Source organism: Pelodiscus sinensis, chromosome 2, assembly GCF_049634645.1.
Source record: "Pelodiscus sinensis isolate JC-2024 chromosome 2, ASM4963464v1, whole genome shotgun sequence".
Classification (NCBI taxonomy): Eukaryota; Metazoa; Chordata; order Testudines; family Trionychidae; genus Pelodiscus; species Pelodiscus sinensis.
The window spans coordinates 77788677-77808629 of NC_134712.1; the positions used below are offsets into that span (position 1 = coordinate 77788677).

At 43.2% G+C, this 19953-nt stretch overlaps 1 protein-coding gene across 1 annotated transcript in view; it reads left to right on the plus strand.

The window, feature by feature from the left end:
• The first annotated feature begins 5237 nt into the window (after nt 1–5237).
• NPC1 (NPC intracellular cholesterol transporter 1) overlaps nt 5238–19953 on the plus strand; it is a 47273-nt gene continuing 32557 nt past the window's right edge. Inside the window, exons 1-2 of the mRNA XM_075920863.1 lie at nt 5238–5452; nt 18562–18684. Of these exons, the coding sequence (XP_075776978.1) occupies nt 5369–5452; nt 18562–18684 (207 nt within the window). The 5' untranslated portion in view covers nt 5238–5368. The remainder of the gene's footprint in view (nt 5453–18561; nt 18685–19953) is intronic.

Genomic DNA, 19953 nt, shown 5'->3' on the forward strand with positions numbered 1-19953 from the left:
TTTAGGAATGACATCACTGAGAAAATAAAGGAAACTAGCCTCATTTTACAGATGGTGAAATTGTAGCAGAGAGGCTGTGACGTGCCTGCATTACATACAGCGAGTCTGTAGTAGAATTGGAAGAGAACCTTTATCTTTTGACTCAAAGATCCACGCTTTAGTCACTACTAGAAAGTGGTTCCCACCCATGATTTACTACAGTTGAACACATTCCAGTGACTGCAGTGACAGATACAGAGAAGACACATTTACAAATTGCAACAGGGCCTGCAATCATTTGATGAGTAAATAAGGGTACTACATAGATGGGTGAAACAAACACAGAAGTGTGCAGAGTGTGATATGGTTATCAAAGACACAATGCGGTATTCGATGCACCAGCACTGGGCAAAACATGTATACATTTCTGCATAGGCTGCGGCAAATTAAGGAAATGAAAGCATTTCAATGCCTAAATGCACTGGGACACATCAGCCGAGGTATTTAGGTGCCTTTGTAGATTTGGTCCATTATGTCTTTTTATATAAACAGATGATTGCCAGCAGCAGAGGCTCTATCAGGTATCCTATCAAATTCATGGCCATGAAATAAATGCCATAGACTATGAAATCTAGTTTCCTCCCAAGAAATGTGGCCTTTTCGGTTCTTTTACCCTATACTATACAGATTTCATGGTGGAGACAGGTATTTCTTAAATTGGAGGTCCTACCCAAAAAGGAGTTGCAGGGGAGTCACAAGGTTATTTTAGGAGGGTTTCAGTATTGCCACTCTTACTTCTGTGTTGCCATCAGAGCTGGGTGGCTGGTAAGTGGTAGCTATTGGCCAGGCACCCAGCTCTAAAGTCAGTGCCCTGCCAGCAGCTGCCCAGAAGTAAGAGTGGTCATACCATGCCATGCTGCCCTTGCTTCTGCGCTGCTGCCTTCACAGTTGGGTGACCCGAGAATGGCAGTTGATGATTGAGGGCCCAGCTCTGCAGGCAGCATACAGAACTAAAGGTGGCAACACTATATCAAGCCATTCTTCTAAGCTGCTGCTAGCAACGGCTTTGTCTTCGGAGCTAGGCTCTCATCCAGCACCTACAGCTCTCTGGATGCTTAGCTCTGAAGGCAGTGCTGTCGCCCGAATCAACAGCATAAAAGTAAGGGTAGCAGTATTGCAACCCCTCCCGTATAGTAATTTTGTAACTCCCACCACAACTCCTTTTTGGGTCAATATCTCCTCAATTACAACACCATGAAATTTCATTTTAAATAGCTGAAATAATTAAATATACTATTTAAAAAATCTTATGACCATGAAATTAATCAAAATGGACCATGAATTTTGTAGGACCTTGTCTATATGGCTTGTTGCTTCCAGCTAGAAACTCAGAAGCTAACATGTGGCCATAGTATTAATTATACTAAAAGAGTAACAAAAGGTGTAACTCTTCCAATACAGACAAAGAAGGTTAACTCAGAAAAGGTTCACAAGGAACATGTACAGGACCAACTTGGAAACACCAATTTTCTCAGTCCTGGCATCATTATTCTGATTTAACCTGAAGATCAGCTTTGGAGCACGCTGTACCTGTTTGGATTTAGTAGGAGGTGGGTGTAACATTAGTTGAAAAGTACTAACTCGTTTGTTGCATCTTGTCTGTAACTAGATTGCAAGATCTCCAAGGAGAGAACAAGCCTTCCTGTCTATTTGAGTAAAGCCAAGCATAATGTAGCTTCCGCTTTCTACCGGGGTCCTTTGGGTGCTGTTGCAATACAAATCACAAATGGAAATATTAATACTACGTTAGTGGAAAGCCAGCAATTTAAATAGTAATGTTGCACAGATGTACGTGTAATGCCTTTCCACTTGTTCATGTAGATCTTCTTTAGCTGATTCCACTTTTAAAACTTCAGGGAAGTAGTTGTGGTTTTTGTGGGAACTGTGAACTCAGTTAAATGTCTGTACAGGCCAAGCCACAAGAGGGAAGGGAAGGAGAGGTACCACTCAAGACAGGCAGCATCTAGATTCATTATGTCTTTGAAAAGTTAAAAAGTGTGGCCTGGGCCCTGGAAGAAGCATGATAGGTGGTGGCACTTCTTACATTTATTCAACAAGGGTAGCCAATTTTCTACTCAGCATAGCACAGCATAACACGATGGGTCCTGGACCATTGTCCCACCTCCACTTTGGTCGCAAGTGTCCCCTGTGGGCCAGTGATACTGTTGATGAAATGGGGGCTTGTACTTTAATATTTATAAATAGCAATTCATCTTTTCACCAACAGATGGTGATGGTTAGTTATCTTTTGACATGCTTTGTTGCAGGGGTATCACTTATACCAAGTATTCTTGCAAGACAGCAGTTGCTCTATGTGAGTTACTGGTGAGTGTGCCTCACTCTCTGATTACTCAATCTGTATCCTTTGAGTCAGATTACAAACACAGTAGCAGATTGGATACTCCTTCCTCCCAAACCAGTGATTGCAACATGGATCAGGCCATTTGACGTCATCAGTTTGTACACGATCATGTTTCACCTATGTAAACAAAAGTATGTGAGCCAGTGAATTCAATAGGATTACACTATGAATTAATTTAGTACCCCATCATTTCAGCTACTTTGTTTCAGAAGATAGTGTTAAAACATATTGTTATCCATCTTGCACAAGACTGAGATTAAAACTATTTTTAAAATGTAAAACAATGTGTCTTGTGGGATCTTAAAGTCTAACAAATTTATTTGGGCATAAGCTTTCATAGACTGGAATGAACTTTGTCGGATGCATTAAGTCATGTACAAAGTCATGCATCTGACAAAGTGGATTCCGGCCCATGAAAGCTTATACCCAAATAAATGTGTTAGCCTGTGGCACCTTAAAAACTAACACTGCTATCCCTCTGGAAAAAAAATTAAAGTCCTATCCAAAGTAATGTTTTTGCAACATTTAGCAGTTTGTAATGTTCAGTATATAAGTTATACTAACAGATTTATAGAATAAATGTATTAGCTAAACATCTAATAATATAATTTATACAGCATTTTTTATCCTGAAGGGCCTCAAATCACTTTACAAATTTAGCAAACCAATATACAAAAAATCCACACAGGGTAGGTTATAGACTCAGCCAAAGTAAAAAGAGGTCTAAGTCTTGGACAGGTTGGTTACTGGTGAGCAGATGGTCTTAAGTAATCCTCAGTTAAGAAAGAATGTAGTGCTGGCTATCTGTAAACTCAGGGACTGTGTCTACATTGGCAAGATTTTGCGCAAAAGCAACTGCTTTTGCACAAAATCTTGCTGCCTGTCTACACTGGCCGCGAGTACTTGCTCAGTACTGGCCGCTCCTGCTCAGGGATAAGCCCTCTTGCGCAACTGTTCTTGCACAAGAGACCAGTGTAGACAGGCAACATTAATTTCTTGCGCAGGAAAGCCCGATGGCTAAAATGGTCATCGGAGCTTTCTTGCACAAGAGAGTGTCTACAGAGGCACGGATGCTTTTGCGCAAAAGCACATCTCTTGTGCAAAGGCACATGCCAGTGCAGACGCTCTCTTACTCAAAAACTCTTGAGTTACAGAATATTTGCACTAAATCATGCCAGTGTAGATGTAGCCCCTAGGCTGTTTCCCTATAGGTTTGCTGCTCTTTTCAGGACATGCCTCTCACTGGCAAAGCAGCTAGTATACATTTTGGATTGCACAATGAGTCATGGAATTTTTGTTTTGTGTCTTTACTAGAAGACTTAACTTGCAATGTCCATGTCCTGTACCCATGGGGACTGTAGTGCCCAGCTACCAGCTTCTCCCCAAGGCCACTCTGGAGTGACGGAGGCTGCATGGCATGCTGGGCAGTATAACTGTAATTTGTGAGTATAACTGTTCCCGCTGTCACACCTCTCCTTTTTCATATGATGCAAAACCATCACATTCCATGCATGTTCCATTTTCCTGGCATAGCTAAATCCTGACCTTGACATTATGATAAGAGAAAGCTTTATATCAAATTTGGTAAGTCTTAACTCTTACTGTTTAGGAGGAGTTCTTGAACAAATGGACTCACGGATGGACACACAGACAGATGAACAAACTCTCTAAAATATATAGTAGATTTTTAATGCTTGGTTTGGATACATTGAATCACTCATCTGTGTCTCCTGCTGGCTAGTCTCTCAGTAGGCTGACTGAAGTCTTGTGATGCTCATAAATTGGCAAATTCAGACCACTTCACTTTGACAGCCACTGTTTTTGCTACCTAGCATCTGAAAAACATTTCTGTTCTTCACAAAAGGAAGCTATTTTAATTCATAAAAAGATGTCCAAGCCTTAAAATGTTATGAATTAACGAAATTCCACCTGCAGTTCACGATAAACTCAGCACTTCTCTGCAGCTTCTAGGATGCTGGAAACACACAAATGAGCAGATAAATACAATCTACCAGACTACTCACACACTGTAAATATAAGCACACACATAGGCGTTTGATAGGCATCAGGGCCTATCATAACAATTTCAGGTCCGATAAAATGTCAAAGAAACTCAAGCTCTGTTACACGTGTACATCTTTAAAGGTGGATTTAATGATAACCTCCTGCTATTTAGAGTGACAAGGAGGGTGAGGTATTATGTTTTATTGGACCAACTTCTATCAAACTTTGGAGCTACATGGTGCTCTGCTAAAGTCTGAGAGACTAATCAGAAGTTATGCCTACACGGGTATAAAAGCCCTATGGCATCGCTGTGTCTGACCCAGGTCCGCTCAGGCCAGCAGCGCTAGGACTGCAGGGATGAGGTGGTGTTGAAGTGTGTGTGGAAATACAGTGTGAATCAGATTGTTTCGCATGAGCAGTTAACACATATTCTAAGAAAAAATCAACAACGAGGCATCCTGGGGCTCCTTAAAGACCAGAGATGATTTGGGCATAAGCTTTCTTGGATAGCAAACACTTTGGCAGATGCATGGCGCGTAAACCACAGAGCAGGGGATATTGCCACAACATGGGGGGCCCTGCAGGCAGCGGGGCTCAGGGGAATACTTGGAACAAGCTGCCACCAGCCGGGGAAGCTCCCCTCGCCCGCCAAAAGGCCCCGGCCTCTGCGGTGACTGGAGGCGCCCGGCGCCGCGCGTGACAGCCCCTAGGGGGCGGAGCGGGCGGGCTGACAGCGCGTCAGCTGGGCAGGGACAGGCCCGGCGGTGGCGTGAGGCGGCGGCACCTCCCGCCAGCGCAGGAAGAGGCGGAGTCTTGGCCGAGCCCGGCAGGGGGCGGAGCCGCGCTCGCTCCAGCCACTCGCCCGGCCCCGCCCCACCCCGCGCGGCCCCCAGACAAGCTGCGGGAGCGGCCGGTAGCAGCGTTCCCCGCGCCCCCCGGCAGAGACGCCCCGTCGGCTCCGGCATGAGGAGGCAGCAGCGCAGCCCCAGGCGGGGCCTCTGCAGCCTGAGCCTGCTCGCCGGGCTGCTGGTGCTGCTGCCGGCTCAGGTGAGCGAGGGGCCGCCCGGGCCAGGGCAGCCCCATGGGCGCTGGCTGGCAGAGAGGGAGGGTGGCGCGGCCGGAGGCTTCGCCCTGCCGCCTGGGGTCCCGTCCTCCGCAGTCGTGTCTCCGGCATGACCGCCTGTGAGGCGGAGCCAGGGGCTAGGAAGGGCCCTCGGCTCCGGGGTGGAAGGGGCTGGATGTGGGGCTGTGCTGCTGGGGGCTGTTGGGCCGCGTGCGCCCCTTCCCCCCCCCCATCCTGTGACCGGGCTCAGCCTGCTGATGCGGCGCTCGGCTGCGCCCACACGTGGCGCCCTCTGCCCCGCGGGCCCCCTAGGCGGTGGGAAAGTCACAGCCACTCTCGTTCTTTTGGGAAACGCCCGGGCTCGGTGGCAGTTTGCACGGGTGGTGCCAGGCCACACAGTCATGGAACGGGGCTCACGTGAGGCAGCAGACACTGAAGTTGCACTTGGGGAAGAGAGCGCTGATGACTTTTCCATCGGAGCGCTTGTTGGAGCAAGCGATTTCTTCTCTTCTCCCAGCCCCCCCACAGAGCTGCATGCCTGCAATCGCAGATCTGTTACTGAAATAGGGGGTTTTAAAAATCCAATCTATTTTAAAGACATTGCCGAATTAAAATATTAAAAGTTAGGACCTTTTGTTCTGCTAATAGTTGTGCATTTGTAGTCACCTTTTCCCTCCCTTGCAAAGAGTTTATATTGCTTGTTGGAAGGATGGAAATCTCCCAACAAGAGAAGCTGGCTTTCCATACTAGGAGAGCATGGAAACTGATTATGCTCCAAGCTTACCTTGCAGACATTTATGAACCATTGGTCCCATTGATTTAATTGGACTAGACTGCCATTGTTCTGCAAACACTTTATACTTGTGAGTTGTCATGCAGCTAAACGTGTAAGTATTTGCAAATACAAGGCCTGAGTTCCCAATTTTGTTGGAAGTCTTATAAATATCTTCTGTCACAGTAAATAGATTTAGTAATCTACTGTCAGTATCCTGTCATTATCAACTGGACATGCTGGCATTTGGTATATAGTAATATATAATACTTAGCACTGTTCATAAGTAGGTTTAAAGTCCTTCACATTTATTTTTATATGTATCCTCAACATGTGAGGTAGAGAAGTATCTTAATTTTTACAGCAAGAAAGCTGATGCACACACAGGCTAAGCAACTTGTCTAAGGTCACACAAGAAGTATGTGGTAGTGTGGGGTATTGATGTTAGATCTTCTGGGTTACTGCCATAATCAGAGCTGTCTTTTCTCTCCTTGTGTTGTACATATTTATATCTATTGATGATATCTCAGTGTAAAACATACATAAAATACACAGTTTTATGCTTAAGGTCTCTTTCATTTTTATTACAAAAAGGATACAATCATCATTGAAACCTTTTAGGGTGTCATGGTACAGATTTAGGTTAGTGATCCTCCATGAAGCACAGCACAACTGATTTCACATGATGCTTTACGCCAGGGCTACTCAACATGCGGCCCGCAGCCTGTTTGTGGCTCAAGGTGTGGTTTGGGCTTACGCTGGGCTCAATGCATGGGATCCTTTGAACATGGCCTCCACTAGGAACACACTCCACAATGCCAAGGCGTCTCCTAGGAGAGGTGAGCATTGAAAGATGGAAGGGGATGGGCTGGCTGCAACAGACAGGTACAGAGCGTCAGTATTTCTAGCCCCCAGGGAGAAGGTGTTGGGAGCACTAGAGCATTGTGTGAAAAAGCTATTTGCATATACATTTGCATGTATATGCAACCACACTTAAGTTGTGGCCCTCAGCATGTGCTGAGAGTGTCTTTGTGGCCCCTGGGGCTTCCAAAGTTGAGTAGCCCTGCTTTAAGTGGCACAAAACAAAGTGGTCTTTAATGGCCTCTATAACCTAAAATTCATTATATATGATTTTACTTCTAAACTAAGGGCAGGTTTTTAAAATGCAGTGGCACAGCTGCACCATTTCAGTACTTAGGTAGAGACCTTTCTAAGTTGATGACAGAGAAATTCTCCCATCTGTGTAGTTAATTGACCTTCCTGAGAAATACTTGTAAGTGGGAGCTGTGTCCAGGGGAGAGTTAGATTGATGTAATTATGTCACTCAGGGGTGTGAACCTGGCCTTAGGCTAGGAGGCATTAGGAAGCCTTGCACAGCTCTAATAAAAGAAGAGGTATGTTAATTACAGGTATATTACTGAGTACTTGTTGCTTAGTGAAAATTCTGCACTGTAAGATCATCTGCACCGGACCTCAGTTTTGTTTTGGAAAGAGAGAGCTACCCAGATGGATAAATGTGGTCTATAATCAAGATTGTTTATTAATATGTTTTCCTTTGGTTTTGTAAAAAAGAATCTTATTTGCCTTTATTTTAAAAGTTTGCAGCCAGCTTTAGTTGCAGCCTGTATACAAATATATAAATTTAGTACATTTTAGGAAATGAGTGTTGAGAAGGGTGATGGTCTTTTTTGTTGTGTTGGTGGTATATGGCTTTTACTTACTTGGAAGTGTGAAAAGGAAGCATTCAGAATAAACATTTACCTCTTCGAATAGATTGCATTCCTTTCTCCCCACTTATTTAATAAACACTAATGTAACATTGTGATCAGTTGGTTTAGTGTTTCATAATATAAACAGGTTTTTCAGTTCTTGCTCAGCCCCAAACTTGCTTTGTTACCTTGGACAAGTCATTATACCTCAGACTTTGTACCTCCGTTTTTCCAGATGTAGAACGGAGACATTATATACCCATCTTTCAGATGCCTGGATGAAAAACACTATGTAAATGTGATAGTAATTCCAAAAGTATTGGTCAGGACATACTGTTCAAAATGGAGGAGAAAACAAAGAGAGTCACTGAAGAGACAAAATGTTTCCAGAAAAAAAAATAGATGGCTGTTTCAGTATATTAAGATTCTGATTTGGGTTTTGCAGTGTTCCGGTGGAAGGTGAGGATAGGGGTTTTTATAAGGCAAGGGATGATGGCTAAATTGTTTTTGGGAAAGTGAATGCCCAGTGCAGTGGTCCCCAACTGGGCACCGCGGCGCCCGCTGGGGCATTTATGGATAGTGACTAGGGCCAGCCTGAGCCATTCTTGCACCCCGGGCGCCCTGCGCATATGTGGCCCCAAAAGACTGGGGACCACTGGCCCAGTGGATATGGTTACAAGCTGACAAACTGCTTGTCAGCTTTCCTAGTTATCTCCCAAGAGTGTTCTTCATTCCTGATGTGAAATAGACCCACTAATCAAATGTAGAATATCTGAACAGGGACTGCCTCTGGTACTGAATTGTTAGTACTTTTGTGATTGTAGACGGATATTAGGTAGGGGCTTTGTACTGCGTCCCCGATACGCATGCAGCTTTCCCACTGCTAAAATCATTTTTACTTGTGACCAAGTCAAATTAAAATCCAGCTCAAACAATAACACAGTGCATCTGCTAGCCCACCTAAGTTACTAAAAAAAAAAAAAAAAATTAACCTAACCTTGATTACAACTTCAGTCTGCTTTATTATTTGACCCTGAAAGGCCATTATGCTTATCAGTTGGAGTTGTCAATTTTCAGTCCTGTTGTCCATGCTGGGAAACTTGGCCTATTAACTCCCAGTGAATACGTGTCCTCATAGACTCCAAGGTCAGAAGGGACCATTATGATCATCTAGTCTGACCCCCTGCACAGTGCAGGCCACAAAATCTCACCCACCCCTCCTAGAATAATCCTCTCACCTATATCTCAGATATTGAAGCCTTCAAATACTTTGAAGACCCCAAGATGCAGAGAATCCTCCAGCTGTGATCTGTACCCCATGCTACGGAGGAAGGCGAAAAACCTCCAGGGCCTCTGCCAATCTACCCTGGAGGAAAATTCCTTCCCGACCCCAAATATGGCGATCAGCTAAACCCTGAGCATGTGGGCAAGACCTGTTACCTTGGAGTAATAAATCCCTCCTTTTTGGCACCCACATGAAAATTGGGAGGGGAGGGATGTAATTAGAAGTGCCACCAGGAGTATTGATTCTGCATTAAAAGAGGTTAGGTATGGTACATGTCAAGCTCTTTTTTGTGTATTAGAGAGGGCGTGCAGCAGCACAGAAGGAGGGAAACACAGCTGTATCTCACTGGTGCTGCTATCTTTTTTCACTGAATTCCTTTCAAACATTTTAGCTTAGAAATGATAAGGAAGATAAGGCAAGCTGAGTGCAGTCTTTGATAATAGTCCCATGTTTGTTGCAGGATGACACAATTCCTCATTGTTAATTATACAAAGCAATCATTGTTTTCTGTGTTTGCCTTGAAGTTCAGGGTTCCATCATAGTTTTTGTTTTGTGATGGTCAAGGCTGTCTGAGACCTTAGGGATGTTAGTCTCAGAGTTTGAGATATAGGACACCCATTTAGTTCATGCAGACGTTATGCTGGAGTGAGAGTGGGCAGCTAGTGGTTGTAGTTTGTGGAATCCTGGATAGTGTAGTACTACAAGTTTCCTTACATATGCTGAATTATTTTAGCACTTTATCTTGGAATAGTAAGATGACAAATATGTTCAGTTCAGCATAAGCTAAATATTAAGCTTTCTGTGGTAACTATTTCTTCACTGGAGGTGTGTGTGTGTGTGTGTGTGTGTGTGTGTGTGTATATATATATATAATATATAATGCTGAAAGTCTAATAGTCCGTGTGGTGTTGCTGATTCATTAAATGGATTTTTTTGGTAGAACTATGACTTGTCATCTCTCAGCCCAAACAGCTGTAGGTAATAGTGATTTAGTAGGTGATATGCTTCTGTCTGAGTTGATATCCAACTAAGACCATTGCATGGTGTAAAACTAGACTCTGCCTGTGGATGTGCTGTTTCAGAATAGATATAAAAGTGGAGTCCTGGCTGTGGGGTGGTATCAGGCAGCCTGATGGTACTGTTTCTGAAAGTAATTCTTATGCTCTGGCTGAAGTTGGTTAATTTCAGAGCATTCTGCTCAATTAATCCTCCCCCCACCCTCCCATTCCCCATATCTGTTAATTGGTTGAGTGACTTTTCCAGGGTCAAGGTACACTGTCAACTTGAAATGTAGTCACTGTCAAATAAGTTGTAAGTAGTTTCATGTACTGCACCTGCTTTTGACAACTTGCCATTTTTATCACAATTTTAAAAGGTAATATGTCACTTGCTAAACATGTACAGAAATCCTACCAATGTCAGAGGAATTAGTAAGACCTTCAGTTTGTATACCAGTAACAGAGATTAGAGTAAGGTATATTCTCCTTTTTTATAATTGTTTTAAATACTACAAAAGTGACAAGGAGTCCTGTGGCACCCTTATTGACTAACAAATGTATTGGAGCATAAGCTTTCGTGGGCGAAGACCCACTTCGTCAATGCATGTAGTAGAAATTTCCAGAGGCAGGTATAAATATGCAGGCTAGAGATAATGAGGCTAATTCAGTCAGACGGTGAGGCCCACTTCTACCAGCTGATGTGGAGGTATGAACACCAAAAGAGGAGGAACTGCTTTTGTACTTGGCTAGCCATGCACAGTCTTTGTTTAATCCTAAACTGATGGTGTCAAATTTGCAGATGAACTGTAGCTCAGCAGTTTCTCTCTAAAGTCTGGTCTTGAAGTTTGTTGCTGCAGAATGGCTACTTTTAAATCTGCTACTGTGTGTCCAGGGAGATTGAAGTGTTCCCCTACAGGTTTTTGTATATTGCCGTTCCTAATATCTGATTTGTGTCCATTTATTCTTTTATGCAGGGACTGTCCAGTTTGGCTGATATATATAGCAGAGGGGCATTGCTGGCACATGATGGTGTATATTATATTGGTAGACGTGCAGGTGAATGAACCTGTGATGGTGTCGCTGGTGTAGATATGAGGGCAGACTTGGCACCGAGGTTCGTTGCATGGATTGGTTCCTGAGTTAAGAGTTACTGTGGTGCAGTGTATAGTTGCTGGTGAGAATTTGCTTCAGGTTGGTGGGTTGTCTGTGGGTGAGGACTGGCCTGCCTCCCAAGGGTTGTGAAAGTGAGGGATCATTGTCCAGGATAAGTTGTAGATCACTGATGAAGCGTTGGAGAGGTTTTAGCTGAAGACTGTAGGTGATGGCCAGTGGTGTTCTGTGGGTTTCTTTCTTGGGCTTGTCTTGTAGTAGGAGGCTTCCAGGTACACATCTGGCTCTGTTAATCTGTTTCCTCACTTCCTCCTGCTGGTATCATAGTTTCAAGAATCCTTGGTGAAGATCTTGTAGGTGTTGGTCTCTGTCTGAGGGGTTGGAGCAGATGTGGTTGTACCTTAGTGCTTGGCGGTAGACAGTGGATTGTGTGGTGTGTCTGGGATGGAAGCTAGAGGCATGAAAGTAGGCGTAGTGGTTGGTAGGTTTTCAGTATAGGGTGGTGACCATTTATGTGACCATTACTTATTTGCACTGTGGTGTCCAGGAAGTAGATCTCTTGTGTGGGTTTTAAATACTCAGGATCTAGCCTCCATTGACTTATGACTTGTGTGAATCCATTGAACATTTTGGTTGAAGGTGATGAGCACTCTTTACCATAATTATAGATAGATGGAGTATTCATGAGTACTGGAGTACTCAGTTTGCTAGTCATTTGTCAGTGGTTGAGAGTTTTAACTTGCGGCTTCATGCTGCTAACTTGAAAGGGGGTTGGGATTTTACACTCAAATGGTTTAGCAAATTTCTTGTAAGTGGTGGCAGGAATTGACAAGCTTGGTAACATTTTTTTTTTCTAGTTTTGTTGGTTAGAATCTCATTAGTGCATGTAAGTATATACCCTCTCTGAGGGATGATCTACAATGAAACTTACTTTGGCATAGATGTATCTTGTCTTGTAGATATGTGAAAAATCTACATATCTGAAAAATGTAGGTAGGCCATCTTGACCATAGATTCCAAATGTATGTAACTGTCTCCTGAATTTAAAGAACTCTGGACTTTCCATAAGCTCAGTGAGGGTACATCTGGCAGCTCTCTACTTTGCAACAGAGGTGGGCAGGTGCAGACCAGATGATGTGATAGTCCCTTTAGCCTTAAACTCTGAGTCTACACTTAGGCTGTGTTTTCAGTACAGTGGAGATCGGTAGTTCCAGATCAATCTTTCAGAGCTTGATTTAGTAAAGACCTCCTAAATCGAACTTAGAGGTCACCCCTGTCGGTGGCTGGTGCTCTTGCTTCTGCAAAGAGTAAAGGAAGCTGTTTCCTACATTGTGGGACAGTGGGGAAACCTGAATTAAGGTGCGTCGACTCCAACTACGTAATTAATGTAGCTGGAGCTGCATATCTTAATTTGACCTTACCTTAAAGGGTTTATGAGCAGGTCTCGACAAATAATGCAGTCTACTTGCCTGTGGCGAGTAGATTGCAACCTGAAAGATCCAGGTTTGGGCGATCTGCGCATGTGCAGATCGCCGGACAGCATGGTTCGGCGAGCCCTGTTTATGAGGATTTACAAATAGAGCCCTGCATGCATAGAAATATCTGTCTGCAGATATAGATATCTGTGGACCAGTGTTCCCTCCCTGCAGGGAACTGTGAGCCTCTAACTGTGCGGGACTGATTAATCCCCTGCAGAGCTGTGCTGCCATGCATCTTAGAGGGAACACTGCCATGGACACACATTGGTATCTGCTGATCCTCAGAGGTCTACTCCCAGGAGACACTGGCAAATGGATTGGTGCATGTACCTGTTGTTCCTGGGAGCTAGCGCCCTGTACTGGCAGCTCGTCTTGGCAGTGTTGTTATACTTCCCCCAGTGGGGCTGTATAATTCCAGACAGGAGGTGGTGTGGCAGCACTGCTGCGAGAAACTACCAGCAAGGAATGCTGGCTCCTGAGAGTGATGGGTCCCCTCTGTTGGCCGCAATGTCTCCAGGGAGTAGAGCCCTGTGGATTAGGGATGTTAAATATCAGTTAATTGAATAGTTGAGTAGCCTCATGAATTCTTATCGGTTAGTCAACTATTCTATATTTCTTGGGGGTGGGGCTGGCAGCTGTTGTGCTCCAGCCTCGCTCAAAAGGAGTATCTTGCCACTCCACGCTGGAGTTTAAAAACCAGCTCCTCTCTCTGACTGGCTGCCTGTTACTCTGTGCTGCTGCCTTTGATAAAGAGGCAGCAGCGCAGGGTGGCAGCAGCCCCTGTCGAAGGGTGGTTTGAATTTAAAGAACCCCCAAGCCAGGCTGAGCCAGGCTGCTAGCCAGCCTGCTAAAAACTTTACTGGCGGAGGGGAGGGAAATGTGTGTAGTCTATAGCATTAACCTATAAAACTTTGCTTATCAGTTAATCAACTACACTATTACATCCCTACTGTGGATCAGTGGATACTGATTTCTGTCCATTCAGGGCTCTGATCATAAAATCCCTCTTCCCCCAAGGCACTTGGTTAGGGAATCTTTCCCTCCCTGGAATCTAAATATTTTCCTCCAAGTATGAACAGGCTTATCTTTTGAACCCTTGGTTACATGTTCTCTGTTTCTTCTTTCCATTAAAACCGTCATCTTGGTCATAATATCTCTCAAGAGTGTCGAGGGGAAACAAAAGTCGATTGTAAGGCCCCAGAATATAATTTTCCATAAGGATGGGGTTCTTTAAGTCCTTACCCAAAATTTCTACCAAATATAGTCTTTCATTTAAATCAGATCCAATTATTTCAAAATGCATACAAATTCTCTCGGAGTGCTTTATTTCTCTATATGCGGGACAAAATTATTTAGGGCATTCCTTGGCTTATTCATAGCATTTGGAGACATGGTTGAAGTGCACGCTGTTTCAGCACACTTGTGGGTTGTATCAAAGTTTGTTAATTTACTAATGTTACCTCACTTGTAAGTTACAGTGATAGAAATGTAGCCATGTTAGTCTGGTGTAGCTGAAACAAAAAACAGGACTACGTAGCACTTTAAAGACTAACAAGATGGTTTATTAGGTGATGAGCTTTCGTGGGCCAGACCCACTTCCTCAGATCAAATAGTGGAAGAAAATTGGCACAACCGTATATACCAAAGGATACAATTAAAAAAAAAAAAGAACACACATGAAAAGGACAAATCAAATTTCAGAACAGAAGGGGGATGAGGGAAGGGAGGTAAATGTCTGTGAGCTAATGATATTAGAGGTGATATCATTGGGGTGGGGCTCACAGACATTTACCTCCCTCCCCTCATCCCCCTTCTGTTCTGAAATTTGATTTGTCCTTTTCATGTGTGTTCTTTTTTTTTTTTAATTGTATCCTTTGGTATATACGGTTGTGCCAATTTTCTTCCACTATTTGATCTGAGGAAGTGGGTCTGGCCCACAAAAGCTCATCACCTAATAAACCATCTTGTTAGTCTTTAAAGTGCTACATAGACCTGTTTTTTGTAAGCTCACTCAACTAGGACATGAGCAATCTCTATTGCTGCCTTCACAAATGTTCCCATTCTGGATGCTTGCAGAGTAGCTTTGTGGTGTTAGGACATGTATTTGCCCAATGTTGCTTTATTGTGAAAGCATCCAGATTTGACCTTAATTTTAGAAAGGCTGGACTATAATCACTCAATAGAAGAAACTTCTATTTAACCTACAATAACTGTGAGTCTTTGAGCCATAATTTCTAGATAGATTCCATGACCAAACCCTTTTCCCTGTTATTGAGTCTGATCGTATCTGGATTAAGAATGTCAGTGTGTAGTCGACTATACAGTTTACCAATAAGCCTAGGCTTATTTACTATACTGCATTCCCCCTCCTCCTTGCTGCATTTGTATCAAAGGCAGCAAAGGGAGGGGAGTAGGAGCTGATGCAGAGGCAGCAGCACAGGAGAGGAGGGCAGGAGAGACTGCTACGCATTTCACAGAACAGCCTCTGTTTGCGGTGAACCTGGATCCCCTGCAAACTGAGGCTGGTCCCCAGAAGCAGCCCCTGTCTGCGGGGAGTCCAACCCCCCTGGACAGGGGCTGCTGCCACCCTGTGCTGCTGCCTCTATTGGAGGTAGTAGCGTGGGGCATCAGGCAGCTGGTCTGTGTGGGGAGCTGGTTTTTAAACTGGCTCCCCTCGTGGACCAGGTCTTGCCTGGCGCCCTGCACTGCTGCTTCTGCTATAATCACAGAGGTGGCAGCACGGAGTGCTCCCTAGGAATGGGGCTGAAGTGCACTGGCTGCTGTCCCTGCTTCTGGGGACTATTGAAGGTTGTGTAACAGATAATTATTCATTCCATTACACAACTGTTCATTTACCCAATATCTAATATCCCTAACCTGGATTCTGTATGGCTAGGGAATTGAAAGGAGGTTGGGGCTGCCAGACCTTTCCTGTCCATGGCCCAAGGCATGGGTATGCAAATGCAGCTCCTCCAACAGACACTTCTGAGCAAAATCATCTAGATTTGATTGCATGCCAGTAGTGAAATATATGGACTGCTCATCTCTGCCAGTGTCACGGTAATGTACATACAGTTTCTCTCCACCTGACAAATGTTGCATTACTATTTTTTCCATTATCTTTTGGGTGGGTTTCTAGGTCAGCCATCCAGTACAAAAATGTGTAGTTTCCCAATTTTATTTGGCCATGGAACTCTTTTAAACTCGAAAGAATTTTGCGAAACCCCTATAAGTCTTGTATATGGAGCTGAAAAAGTAGACCACAAGTAAGGATAATAATAAACAAAGGTCATGAGATCAACACAAATGAAAATTGTTTTCAATAAAATTAATAAATGCTTAAATATTTTTTTAAATCATAAAATGTTGTTATAATGGAATTTTCTTGCGGAACCCTTATTTTCACTTTGCGGAACCCTGAGGTTCCGTGGAACACCATTTGGGAAACACTAGTGTAGTGTAGTGAATGCTGTGGAACCCTTAAGTGTAACTTTGAGTAGTCCTTAGCTGTTACGTTTGGAGATTGTCAGATGTCCTACGGATTAGTGAACAAAATTATTCATGGTCAAGCACAAGGCATAGAGGAGTCTGTCCTTGGCAGTGTAAGCATGTGATGTATGACAAACACTAGTAAAGGTTGTTTAGAAGATAAAGATGGGGCATAAGTTATCTGTAAAACTGTCCTATGCAACTTTCAGAATGGAAAAACTTGCAGAAATATGTACTGAGGGTATGTTTGTGGTGTTAGTTGAACATTGCTTCTATTATATATTTGCACAAATGCTTTTGCAAAGACTTAGAGGCTGTTTAAAATACTGTTTGGAATAACAGAATGATTGTATATTGTAGTGTACATTAATACATGTGTTGAATTTGCCAGAGTAGATGAACTGTCAGTTTAGCTGTTTAGTGATAGAAAGCTGGTTTCCTAGAGTTTTATTTACATATAGTAGAATCCAAAGGGCTAGTAAAAGATTTGTATTTAATTCATGATTTAAAAAAACAAAAGGGAGGAAGAAAAGCATACAGTTGGATGTGGTCTTCTAAGAACGTCAGGCTAAGCTTCCCAAAAAGAGGTTCCTTGATATACTACTGCGTTGTAAATTTTGAGCTAGTACCAATAAACTTTTCTGCATTTCTAGTATTGAGCTCAGGTTCTTTTCTGTAGCTAGTTAAAAGCAGTACGGAGAAGGGGGAACACTGTACTGCTTTTATGTTAGTGACAGTCTGCTTAAATTGGAAGTGCTGATGGGTAGCACAAATCCCTAAATTTCTGCCATGACCAGATGACTCGTGTGTCTCAATCATGTGATGAATGAGGCATGTGAAACTTTTGCTTACACAATCCTTGCTGCTGCATCTTTTCTGAATTTGTAATTATAGCAAATTACTGACAGCAAACTTGTATTTCAGCTTTCTCATCTTAAATCAACTTGTCACATTATTTTTGCAGCATGCAAATTAGGGGTGTTAAAGTGCATTTAATTATGTAATCATGTAACTGCTGAAAATTTCAGCAGTTAAACACTGGGGAGAGAGGGAAAGCAGGGAGCAGGCAACTCCTGCCTGCTGCCTTGCACTGCTGCCTCTGTATAAGAGGCAGCAGTGTGGAGGGAGGGTCAGGCAGGAGCTAATACATGTGGTGAGCCGACTGTTCTCCTGCCCACATTCCTGCTTCCCTTTGATACAGAAGCAGCAGCGCAGGAGGTGGGGATCTGTGTGTGACTGTGCATGTTAACCAGTGAGCTCAGGCTCATCGGTTAACTGTGTAAACTGTTACACACTCACATCCTTAATATAAATGTTACTGATTCACACTATTCTCTAGGGTTTATAACAGTAATGGTTGTGAACTGCTGTCACCTGTGAACATTTTACCTAATATGTGCAGGTGCTTTTCTGTATTACCCAGCATTAAAATTTATTTTTTGGTGTTCTTTGATTTGAAAAGTACCACCCATGTGGGATAGGGAGTCCCCTAAAACTATTACATATTCTAACACTGGGAATATGGTTTCCCACACTTATCTTGTCACCCTGTCTACTAACAGGGTAAGAGATGTGCTTTCCATGGGAATACAAAGTAGGGATGTTAAAATAAGGTTAATTTACTATTTGAGTAGTCGATAGAATTTTTATCAACTCGTCAATTAGTTGGTAAGGGAAGGCAGCCTGGGCTCAGTCCTGACTGGCACCCGGCCTGGGACCAAACCCTGCAGTGTCTCTAATTTAAAAGGCAGTGGGAGCTGGGCACCTGGTGTGGAAGTGGGAAGAAAGTCAAGGATTCAACTTGACTAACTGATAAGACTAGGCTTATCAGTTAGTCAACTAGTTGACCACTCACTTAGGCCCGTGTGTGTGAGGCCAGCAAGCCAGGGCAATGTGTGTTTATTGCTGGAGGAAGAAAACGATATTGTACATGGGGAGAAATTAAACTTATTTTTATCTTGTCTGCTGGTCCTATGTTAGCTTTTTCTTGTGATATTTAAAAGTTTTCACTGTCTAGTATCTACAGAACTGATATGATTCTAGTTTGATAGTACCCTGCTTTTGGTACTATGAAAATAAAAGTGTGTAGGTGGAGGTCTTTCTCCTATTTACTTTTTATATTTTCTGTATCCATCATTTTTTAAAATTCTCGGAAAGCCTGTGGTTTGAAGCGTATGCAACTTTGGTACAAAGTATTTTGTTTTAGATACATAATTACGCAGTAAAGAACTAACACAACTTCCTCTATTTAGGTACTTCCACAATCATGTGTTTGGTATGGGGAATGTGGAATAGCTTCTGCAGATAAAAGATACAACTGCAAATACACAGGACTACCAATACCATTACCAAAGGACGGATATGACTTAATGCAGGTATGTTTCTTTTGGACTGTTCTTCTATAAACTAGAAGGTAATTAGACTGTGAGGTGGGATGTGTGGGGAATAAGACCTAAATATAACTTTCTGCATGGTTGCACACAGTACAGAGCTGACTATGGTCCTAGGTAATGGTGCCAGTGACTTCACATCTTTGTTTAATAATGTTTAGGTGAGCCGCCCATACTTACTACTCTGCGTTATAAAATTGTGCACACTTTCAAGCATGCATCACTGTATGATTTTAGGTTCTGCCAAATTCATGCCAGTACATTGTCTATCACTAAACTAAGCTTCTGTGTTTCTGTAACGGATCTAAACTTTGGCCTCCGGAGTATGTTGTCTAGACAGCTCAAGAAAAACCAGCCAATCTCTACCAACACCTCACTGTAGCAAGTTTCAGACTGATTAGTTGACTTGGGTTCATGGGTCTAAAAAGAGCCATGTAGATGCTCAGGTTAGGATTGGAGCCTAGTTTTGAGACTTGGAAAGGGTCTCAAAATATCCAGGGTGGCTGCAGCCTCATCCCAAGTGTCTACACTACTATTTTTAGCCCCATAGTGTGAACCTACAACAGTTGATTACATCTCTTAAACTCACTGCTGTGGGTTATTTTTTTGCTTTGTAGAGGTAACCACAGTGTTCATGGTAATCTGAACAAAATGTTCTGTGTATATTTCATGTTTTTGTGGCTGATGAGAGTAAGTCCGTTTCTGTTGGTTTGTAAATTTGCCTTTTAAAATCTTTTGACGCTTACAATCAAATTACACCAAACCGCAGGAGTAAATCATTTAATTTGGGATACCCTTATACTATATTTATGTACAGGCAGTCCCCAGGTTACGTACAAGATAGGGGCTGTAGGTTTGTTCTTAAGTTGAATCTGTATGTAAGTTGGAACTGGTACATATTGTAGGGGAAACTCTAGCCAAACATTTCTCCAGAGCTCAGTTTTATTCTCCCACACCTCACTTCCCTCAGTCCTTTATTCTTAAGCTGAGGTGTCTGCTGAGAAAAGCCACTCCGCGTCTCCCTGGGCTGCTGGGGGAGGCACTAGCTTCACGTCTCCCTGGTCTGCTGGGGGGAAGCAGCTAGTGAGGGGTTGCCTCACCCCGTTTTTAAGTAGGGATACGATGTAAGTCGGATCCATGTAACCCGGGGACTGCCTGTACTGATGAATGGACCAGAGAGTGTCTATGCAGCTCTGAAAAGATGCACACAATCCCTTGCAGGCAAATTGTTAAGTCTAGTTCAATATCCTGACA